This window comes from Polyodon spathula, chromosome 14 (assembly GCF_017654505.1).
Source record: "Polyodon spathula isolate WHYD16114869_AA chromosome 14, ASM1765450v1, whole genome shotgun sequence".
Classification (NCBI taxonomy): Eukaryota; Metazoa; Chordata; class Actinopteri; order Acipenseriformes; family Polyodontidae; genus Polyodon; species Polyodon spathula.
The window spans coordinates 32,978,327-32,989,391 of NC_054547.1; the positions used below are offsets into that span (position 1 = coordinate 32,978,327).

An 11,065-nucleotide genomic window follows, 5' to 3' on the forward strand; every position below is an offset into this window, starting at 1 on the left:
TCCCAGCCTGGATGTAATAAAAAGGAAGACTGGTCATCTGTACAGACATGGCATACGTCTGTACAGATATACGTAGGCATTAAATTAACCCACTGAAAGTGTGCCTGCAAGCAGAAATACTGCGTTATGATTGAACAGGGGCGAGAAAACACATTCTGTATCATCTTGTTCATATAAAACCTGTAATTGACAATGCAAATATAGGTGCCCTTAAACTCAGAGGTATTAAGATCTGACATTGTTTTAGGTCAGGGGTCTCCAGCCCTGATCCTGGAGAGCCCCTATCCAGCAGGTTTTATAGGAGTCCTTAGTGCCACAGTAGCTCTACAGAACCAAGGATGGAGACCCCTGTTTTAGATCATTATAACATAGCGCCTGCTTTCTGTTTAAGTGCCAGTTGAACCAAATTGAAATTATATATCTGTTTCTTTGCAATTGTGCTGCTTAACCAAATAAAAAAATAACATTGCAGGTACGAACATATGTAAGGTAATTCAAAATAGATGTAATGCATGACACAAAGGTTAGCAGATTGTAACGTGTATTGCTTAAGTATTTTGTTTAAGTAATGTCATTAAATACCACTTATTCAATTTGCATTGTCTTATTTTATTATGTTCTGCCTGCAGTTGACTACTGTTGATACGCATCAATCTCATTAATTTCATTTTTTGTCACATGAATGGTGATAGCTCTAATTTTGAAATTACAGCTGTGTCACGACTCATCATATCAAATGAGTTAATCTTTTAATTTGTGATTCAGTCTTAATTGATGTCATTTATATGTTGACAATAAAATAATTCACTATGGAGTTTGTTGGTTTGACGTGTTTTGGGGGACTGATGTGGGGATTTTATTTCTGTTAATCGAATGAGTAAGATGAGGTTTCTAAGTAACAGTCGATGGGCGATTTTCAGTTTCTTGCAAAGAACAGACTATTCGCGCTTTCTGTCTTCATGGCTTTTCCCCTCCTTGCACACATTACTTGCCGTCAGTGCTGGATGAGAAATGTCTGATTCAAGAGTAAGCTCCATAAGAAATGTGTGTTGCACGCCCATTTAATAAAGCTCACGATCATTTACTTCAAAGGAAATTAAAAACTGTCACGTCGCTGCTTGAGGCAAGGCCCAATCAAGAACCATTATCAACTGACTGTCAATGGCTGGGAAACTCACAAGATGAGATCTCATCACCAGACTTCAGCACTGCAGTGTACATGTCTAGATTCTACTCTGGCCATTTTAGAAAACTGGTCAAATGTGCATGTAGAAAACGAAGGAAAAGACTGGCCAAACTGGTGTTTTAAGAAGTGGCTGCTTCTTGGTGATCTCCTAATGTGTTATAGTTCAAACTCACTTGCTGAAATCAGACCATCTGACCTATAGCAGAGGTGCCAGCATTCAGCAGTTAATATACAGCAGCTTTCTAAGTAAAATACTTGCAAAACCTTGATTAAAGTAAAAAGAAAAGTGAAGAACCACAGTGTGACAAGACTGGGATCCTGCTAATTGATTGCCATCAACTGCTGTGCAAGGTCATTGATTTTAGTTTGACTGTGGAAGGCACTGACATTAGAGCTTCACCTCAAGTGCAAAACTTGGGTATTATTTTCGATTCCACCTTATCGTTTGAAGCTCATGTTACAAATATAACTAAAGTGTAATTCTTTCATCTGCGTAATGTTGAGCGGTTAAGATCATTTTTGTCCTCATCTTCTGCCGAGAAATTAATTCATGCATTCATCTCCTCGAGATTGGACTACTGCAATGCTCTTTTGACTGTGGTTTCTGCTAAAGTATTAAATAAGCTTCAGTATGTGCAGAATTCTGCAGCCCGGGTTTGAACTCATACCTCTTCTTGTGAGCACACAACACCTGTGCTGTGTAAACTGCACTGGATCCCTTGTGAGGTATCGGGCTGACTACACAATTCTGCTCCTTACCTATAAGGATTTATTGTTTATTTGATAGATTTATAGTTGATCATATTGTGTGTTACCTTAGGAATTTGTGTTGAAAATATAATAACTGTATTTGCTGTAAAAAGTTATCAAAACATTGGGGGGTGGTGTGCAGTATTTTGTACACAGTAACTTCTCAATTTGCTTCGATCTGAATACGCAGCAGTGTTAGAGTATAACTACATATAAAATACACCTGTGTAGCACAACAAACACTTGTAGCAATCCCAAGATATTCTTGTAGCGGTATATTTGACGATAAAATATTTAAATATTAAATATACATATCTTTACAGTTCATAGAGCAATTCCTACAATGACTTTAAAATAAAACTCGAAAAATAACGTAAATTAACACATTATTTTCTCCATTCAAATGTTTTCCTCGCATGTGTAGAATGAAGCCAGAGTGAAGATCACGTGACAGTTCTAGCTTATAAAAAAAGAAACAGCATTATATTACAAAACACTGCTGCAGTTTCCTCTCGGCAGTAATTTGCTTGCGTTTGGCTGTTTGCAGTAGCATTGCTACAGAGATACAAACACAATGACAGGTAGGGGTATTACACAAATTATTATTATTATTATTATTATTAATATTATTATTATTATGATTTGAACAAATGTCTGTGAACTTGGCTCAGTTAGAATATATTGCGAGCTCGTATACCGCCACAGTGTGTACCGTAATGTTAACAGCCAGATTGAGCAGCATACTGAAAATAGGTATAAACTATGTATTTTTTTAAATATTTGCGATAAACAGATCGTCATGATGTTTGACCAGACTAAGCTCAAATAAACCCCCTGGTAATCTGGCCGCCATAGAAACCACGAACTCCTGTTACGTGCTTGTTTCTCGATCGTGAGACAAACTTACCAATAAAATACGTGTAGTCCAGTAGGCCTATCTAAGGAATACGTTAAGAATGCCCTTCTACACAGACTCCAACAAGGTAACTGTAGTACTATTTCGTTTTCGAAAAGAATATCGTAACCTTTCTGCCAGAAAATGGTAAAATAAAGATGTAATTAGATGCTACGTACAGACGCGCATGCAACAGTATAAAGCGGAAATTATACTTAAACCGAGCCTGGTAACCTCTAACCCTAAACCCTTAGGTTACACACTCTATTTAATATTTCAGCATGCTACGCTAGCAGGTCAAAGTCCCGTTTGCTCGAAATATAAAAGTAACCTTTATTTCTAAGATCGCTATTTTTTTTTTTTTTTTTTTTTTTTTTAATGTCAGATGGGTAGTGCTTCTAGAACCCTGTACTGTACTCGGTTGTTCCAAAGTTTGTCAAGATAACCAGTATAATAGATTGAGCACAAATATGAAGCCGTAGCAACGTACATATGGTCATTTTTAAAAATAATTTTCATAATAAACAAAATATAAATTTTGAAGCCAATTTGACCAAGGGGTTTAGGTAATTTGGGTGGTGCTATTTGAAGGTGTGCTGTTTATTTACCTTCAGGTTGCTAGTTAAGTTCCAGTGGCAGGTAGTTGTTCATGCCACTCAATCATTAACCTCAAAGACAACCTGAGGTGTTGGCATGTTCTAGTAACAATGTCCAGCCAGGCGTGTGTTACTTGTGTGCATGTCTATCCAGATAAATTGTATAGTATGTGTATGCGAGGCATCCTATGTGCTTTCTTGTTTATAGACCAAGCCTTTGTCACACTAGCCACAAATGATGCTTATGGGAAGGGAGCATTGGTGCTTGGCATGTCACTGCGGAACCATAGAACTTCAAGAAAGCTGGTGATAATGGTTTCTCCCCAGGTCTCTTTGCCCATGAGGTAAAATGGAAGCATGGTTGCATCATTGCTTTTATATTTTCCTACTTTTATTTCCCATTTTATTATTATTATTATTATTATTATTATTATTATTATTATTATTATTTATTATTACACACACAAAAAAAAAAACATTTCTCAACCTCCCATTAGGGCAGTGCTTCAGAAGATCTTTGATGAAGTAAGGCTAGTGGATGTATTGGACAGTGAGGATTCTGCACACTTGGCCCTAATGCAGAGACCTGAGCTCGGTGTTACATTAACTAAACTTCACTGTTGGACTCTAACACACTACTCCAAATGTGTATTTATGGATGCAGACACAATGGTAAGTAACTCCTGTTTTATCCATTAGACATTTTTTTTGTTGTGTTTCTTTAGATATTGAACAGTTAAACATACCTTGGGTGACTTATGTTCCATGTGAAATCATCCAGGTGTGCAGCGATTTTAAGTCTTGGATTCTGGGTGAGTGGATCAATAGGGATAACCAAGCTCTCAATTGCAGAGTTAATTCTTGTGTAAAACTTTATACAGTTGTGTATTGCTCAAAGTTCATGTATATGATTTATTATAAAACCCAATCACCACCAGGTCAATAGGTGACTGATTGCAAAAACCCATCCCTGATTTTAAAATGTCACATGTCCAGTCTCTTATCGGACAGCGTGGCGCTCCAATACAGTATCTTGGACTATGCAGAACTAGAAAGATAAAGTGGGTCATCCTTTTGTAGAACCTGAAAGTGATTCAAATGTTATTATGGTCTGGCTGGATAAAGCAAAAACGTGTCGAGCACGTTCCTGGGTGATGGGGATAATGCACACATGAACTACTCCACTAAATAAAAAGGTATTTTACTGCATTTTAAATGTAACAAAAGGAGGAAGAAAATATAAAAAATACTATAATTAACAAATCCTACAGTACAAGTACTAAACCTGGCATGCATATGTAAAGCACAAATGCATGTTAAACAAAACCAGTCATTTTCTGTTTTAGGAATTTTGATAAATCTCTGTCCTCTACCATTCTAGGTTTTGTCAAATATTGACGATCTGTTTGAGCGAGAAGAGTTATCGGCTGCACCAGACCCCGGCTGGCCAGACTGCTTTAACTCTGGATTATTTGTATTTCGACCTTCCAATGAAACCTACAATAAACTCCTACAGTTTTCTGCAGAAAATGGAAGTTTTGATGGTAGGTTCCTTGCCCCCAATCCATTTCTAAAACCTAAGGGTGTACATTTGTTTAAACAGTAAGCATTGGCTTACACCGAAGGTTTAATCTAAAACAATCTACACACATTTTCAATGAGAGTAGACCAGATGTTTGTATTTAGTAATCTGTTTTTAATTCTGGGAATTTCAAATTTTACATGCATTTCTGCATTGTTACAGTAGTTCCAGTAGCAACAAGATGTTATAAATGTCTCCACAAACTTGACGCAGTTAAATTTGTAAATTAAGGCCAGTTTAAATACTTTATGGATTTGTTACATTTTGAAGTCTGTTACTGGGGGTCTACAAAATAATGGGACTGCTGTCTGCACTTAACTGCATGTTGTCTTGCCCTGCTGTGACCATTTAGGATAAATATGGGAAATCTATAAACAACAATAATGTGCCCAAGGCTCGTTCTGCCCTTGTCCTTGCTGTGCACTATGCTTAAATTCATACCCTCTTTTGTACATAAATTTACCCAGTAAATCCACTAGAGGTACATCATTCGGGGTTAGATTTATTTAGCTTTGTGCTTGACCTTTTATTGGGACTTGCTTCCTGCTGCTGTAGAGAATGGCCCTTTTTGGAGTCCTGCCTTTCTAACTAGTGTTTTTACCCCCATTTGACAATCCTGTTGCATTATTGGTTGGTATAATGCCAACAGAAGTGGTGCTTCATTATTTTTTCTTATGTGAAACTTTGAACTTAAGACCTTTCTGAACACACTACTTGCTTGTGTAAACTAATTTTGAAATGCCCCCTCTAACTTTCAGACTTTGCAGGCTACAGCATGGATTACATGGCTTGGTTATGGATTAGCTTTGCTGCCTCTAGCTGCATATTGTATGTATTTATTAAACTCTGTATCCTAGCGTACTGGTACTGGAGAAAAATAACAATTTTTTTCTCCTTTCCTTTGTTGTAATCAAAATGGCATTTTGGTGATGGATATCTGAATGCCACAAGCTCCTTGGTTTAATATGATGCCAAGATAAATTTCTTTCTAAGTGTCAAATCTTCTCTTGGAAATGAGACGGCTTTAAAACAATTGCTGTTATAAAATGGCTAGCATTAAGGAAGCCCAGAGCGATTTTGTTCCGCAAAACTTTACTTTACAGACATCATGCTTATTTTAAAACCAGGGAGTTGTCCAATGATGGCACAGGCCCAAGATTGCTTGGGTTATTGAACTCACAAATGTATATTACTTCTGGGATGCTTAATTTGGTGACTTGAACAATGATTAAAAATGAATCCTTGCACAGTTTAGCAGTTGCTGCAAGTAACAAATTTGCATTTGTACAAGAGGCAGCACCCCTCAGTACAGATCTCTATTTTGTGATTGTCAAATTCCAACATCTGCTCAACTTAATATTTGATAGACTGCTTACCAAACTACTCGGGTTGTACAATGTTGAAGCATTAAATTGACCAATTTTACTTTACTTCCATTCCAATAAATCTGCATAGAGGCATGGCTTGCTTTCCTCTCATTTCATGCTCAGATGGGTGACCCTTTGCACGCATTCAAGCTGAAATGTATTCATATCATCCATCTTGACAATAGTGGTAACTTATGTTTTAAATGCTCTTCTTGCTAAATTTGTACTGGGACACGTAACAGTTTAAAAGTGAGCAATGGAACCTTGAAACTGTGAGAGAATCCACTTCTGTTGCGATTTAAGACACTCCCCCTTCAGTATGGAGCTGTTTTTTGTTTGTTTTTTTGGCAGGTTAAGTTCAGAATGGTTCACACAATTATGCTTGATTGGTTCTAAATACACATTCATCCAGCAGTAATGCAGGCTTCAATTCTCAAGAATTGTTTTTAGAATATCATTGGCATTCACTTTGTCTGCCTAGTGTGGCTTTGGGGCAGTCTCTAGCAGTGGGCCAAGTAAAGTAGGCCAGAACAATTAGTGAGGGAGTTGCAGGTGTTCTGGCTCACTGAGCTGTCATACTGTTTAATGACTCTGAATCATAACCTTTTGGTCAGTTATAACATGTAGGTGTAGACCAAATATCCACGTATTTGTGGGTCTTGCATACAGCTCTGGTCTTTTGGGTGGTGTTATCTTTTTGTATAAAGCTTTAATTTACAATGTGCTGTGTTCCTAATAAGATTTACGGTGGTATAGAAATCTATTTAGGATTTGTGTAATAGGATTGAGGATATTAACAGTAGCTGTAACCTCTACTACTTAATCTGTAAAAAGTTGGGGGGGGAGGGGGGAACTAACAAAACAGATTTTATATTTTTTTTATTTTTTGTCAGGCGGGGATCAGGGGATTCTGAACAGTTTCTTCAGCAACTGGGCAACAACAGACATACAAAAACATCTGCCGTTTATTTACAACCTAAGCAGTGTAGCCATTTACTCCTACTTGCCAGCATTTAAACAGTAAGTACTTTATACTAAAGTGTTTTATAAATTTAGATGAACTTTTAAACTGCTTAATGAAGATTTTCGTATAGCCCTAACACACCTAAACCATTCATCGTTGGCATCTAAATCAAGATCTGTGCTTAACTTCTACCTGATAACTATCCATCTGATCGGAATATAGTTAAAGCTTCATGCTACAAGTCTCAAATAAAAACCTATTTTGTGAACTGCAGTGTAATGTTCTCAAAGGTTTGGCAGTTCTGCAGAAATCTGTGCATGTTTAGTCTTAACTATAAAAGTACTCCTAACGTACAGTGTTGTGTGGTACATTGCTGTAACTGACTGCCCCCTGTCGTGAGATCGGGTTAGAAGCTTTAAAACCAGGAATTCAGACGAGCCAGACCCTTTTGCACAGTGGGTAAGGTGTTCTCTTGTGGGGTGTGGGTAACTATCAAAACATCTGGTGGTCACTACTGCTAGAAGGGCAGTACCTTCTCCAAGATGGGTATAACCATGATCTGGAGCCATAGTTCAAATGTAAGTAACTGCATGAGGATATACAGTCACGTGACATTTCCTAGTCCTACTATGGTATGATCTCGGGTTACTGTAGACTGGAGCAATAGCTAGCATAAGCATTACCAGCGCTGGCTGCCTGTCAGTGCTTGGTGATCCAACATGGGCCTCACGGATACCAATGACTAAAAATAGGCTAGTTTATTTTAAAGACTTCTGCATAGCTGAAATGTAAAATAGAACTGAACCTCTACTGCCGCTCTACAGCCGCCTTGTTTTGTCCTCTCAATTTAAACGTGTCTGCTCACAAAAACTATGACTCCACACTAGATGCATTTTAATCCTTCTTGGTTTATATATATATATGCTGTATTCGTAGTCACCGTTTAATTAATTATATTTATAAGTCAACTTTTAAAATTGTGACTTGCAAGAAGTCATGGTAATTGTACGTGAAATTTAACATTGTGTTCAGCATATATGCCTAGGGCCCTGTGAATCACGATTTCACAGGCTGCGCTGAAATTGTGAAATTAGCCCTATACATGTGTGTTTTTTTTTTGTGGGTTTTTTTTTTTTGAGCAAAACTGTACAGCTCTGCTGTGTGCCTGTGTGTACTATTTGCCATGCACACAGTGCTGTGCAGTGATTGTCATGTGACTGCAATCTAAGTGGGAAATTTTAAAATACTTCACACTGTAAACAAGAAAATGGATGTCTCTAAAAATGTGTCTGCACAGCTCACATAAAGCAATCCAGCAGGAGTTTACACAGCCATGGAGGTAAGGTCTTCTGTACATCCTGCAACGTTACTGTAGATCACTACTGAAATTAGTCTGACAGCAAGTATTCACCTGAAGAGCAAGGCGGAAATCCAGAGCAGTACTGTGACCTGCTTTTACTTGCAAAGAAACAAAAAATGGTGACTTCCATATTCCAAAAGTCCACTTGTTAAGTTTTGACCTGACAGAGGCATTTGTTTGCACAAATATCTTTTTTGAAAAATTGGACAACCAAAAGTTACGGAAATTGCAGACAGTGTAGCAAATGGTGGAGCGATTGGACAGCCCAGCCGAGACGTGAATACTTACCTAAAGTTGCAGAGTATCACAAGCAAGACATTCTGGAATTGGTAAAATCTGGTTGCTTGTCAGTGGTCACACTGACGAGTTGACTGATGCACAAGATCAGTATGGGTTACACATTGTAAAACTGAAAGCTGTCCTTGCAGATACACTTTACCTACAGGCTGTTAATTACAACACCATTTCACAAGCTACTGCAAAGTGCTTCAATAACTGCTAATTGTGATGTATGTGCATATATCTGTATATTTTATTTTATTTATTTATTTTTTTAAATCTGTACACTTAATTTATAACATTTCCGTGCACATTCCGCAAAGTACAATACTACCCGTGAAACTGTTGTGAATTTTAAACAGAATTCCGCGATTTCACAGGGCTTTATATATACCTAGTAAACCTAAATTGCATGTGTATTCTATAATGTTCTGTGCTTTGATGTGCAGGTACTATTTTTTTAGGAAGTACTGAAAATCCTAGCAATTGTTGAGCAAAGCAATTTTTCTACAAGCATGAATTGTCATTTCTGGGCGTAGGTAACTCTGGACAAGGAATTAGATTTTTTTTTTTTTTTTTTTTTTTTTTTTGGTTTTCTGACTAATCAGCCTTGTCTTGTACAGATATGGTGCAGAAACCAAGGTGGTCCACTTCCTGGGAAGAGTCAAGCCATGGAATTGCAGGTACGACTCAAAAACAAAGAGTGTGACTGGAGACAGCCAGGATCTGTCCATGCTTCATCCAGAATTCCTGAACATGTGGTGGGACATCTTCTCTATGTCCATGCAGCCTCTGCTTGCAGAACATGGAGTGGTGAGCCATTCAGAACCTGGGTGCCAATCGGTACGTATGTTTGTGTTGTAAGCCCTGTAGGGGTCCTAATTTTACAACCGTAGTGCATCACACAATTAAAATAATTTAGTATGGTCTTGTGACCAAACTAGAGTAGTTGCAGTTGGTTTGTGGTGGTTTTTTATTTATTTTTTATTTTAAATATGTAAATGGGAGTTGTGGCACACTTGCTACACTAACAATTCATCATCCTTCCTTCCTTCCTTTCCATACCTCTGACAAAACCGTTTCAGCTCTCCAGTTTGGTCTCTACACTGGCATTGTCTTGTGGCATCTCTAGTGAGGTATGCAGACTTAAACCTAGGCCAGCCTCTGCTTTGTTCATTCTTGTAGCTTTTTCATGTCTTATTTTAAGGCTTTGTCATCTTTCACCAACTCTGCCTGTGTGCCCCTTGTATTGCACGACCGCTTATATCTTTTAAAGCCTAATGTGGCAATTAAGTCCAGGGACATTGGCAAATACTACAACTTATGCTTGTGCTGCCTTCAATGAGCAGATGTGGGATGATTCTGTAGATGCAGATCCACCAGTTTGAACACTTATTTTATGTCTTGTATTTTGTAACGAGTTTGACTGTCCACTTATTTGATTTCTGTGCTTTTTGTTGTAATTACTCCTCTTTTGGTATATCATCCTTGTTTTCTGCAATAATTTCAGGATGAAGCTACTGAAGCAGTGTCTCGCATCCACGTAGGTGCACCCCCACCCTCACCTCCCCCTCCCATGTCCTCTGCAGAACGCAAGCAGAAGTGGGAACAGGGACAAGCAGATTACATGGGAGCCGACTCCTTCGACAATATTCAGAAGAAGCTTGATGCCTATCTAAAGTGAAATGTATTTATTTTTTTCATAAACTTGGTGAATTTGCAGCTCTACAGGAAACTATTCCAAAATGTATTAAATCTACGGAATTACGGTCTATATGCTTCTAGTCCAGGACTGATATTTTTGTTTACCGAGTTACTGTAAGTACAACTGGACAGACTGTGTGGATTTTTTTAAGCCTGTTTTTTCCAGTGTTCCAAACACATTTAGACATGGTAGAATCAAACTAATGCCTTTTTTAAAGTAGAATTTTTAAAGGTTAATTTCACCTGAAAAGGTAGTTTTTCACAACTGTTAGTTGTAGCAGGCAGCAAAGAATTAATCAACTTTGGAAACGCAACTTGCCAGAAAACAAGTTTTTTGACAAATCAGTAACTTTCTGTTAATTTATGCGCCAGTGACTTTACT

At 37.8% G+C, this 11,065-nt stretch overlaps 1 protein-coding gene across 2 annotated transcripts; it reads left to right on the forward strand.

Annotated features, from left to right (window-relative positions):
- Nucleotides 1-2,402: 2,402 nt before the first annotated feature.
- Nucleotides 2,403-11,065, forward strand: LOC121326682 (glycogenin-1-like). 2 transcript variants are annotated; one of them, XM_041270044.1, is made up of 8 exons: nt 2,403-2,517; nt 3,636-3,771; nt 3,925-4,099; nt 4,809-4,971; nt 7,270-7,396; nt 9,603-9,822; nt 10,065-10,115; nt 10,490-11,065. In XM_041270044.1, the coding sequence occupies exons 1-8, from the start codon at nt 2,511-2,513 to the stop codon at nt 10,661-10,663; spliced, it is 1,053 nt and encodes a 350-aa protein (XP_041125978.1). In that variant the 5' UTR covers nt 2,403-2,510; the 3' UTR covers nt 10,664-11,065. The 2 variants fall into 2 exon arrangements, with proteins under 2 accessions (XP_041125978.1, XP_041125979.1); XM_041270045.1 differs by lacking the exon at nt 10,065-10,115.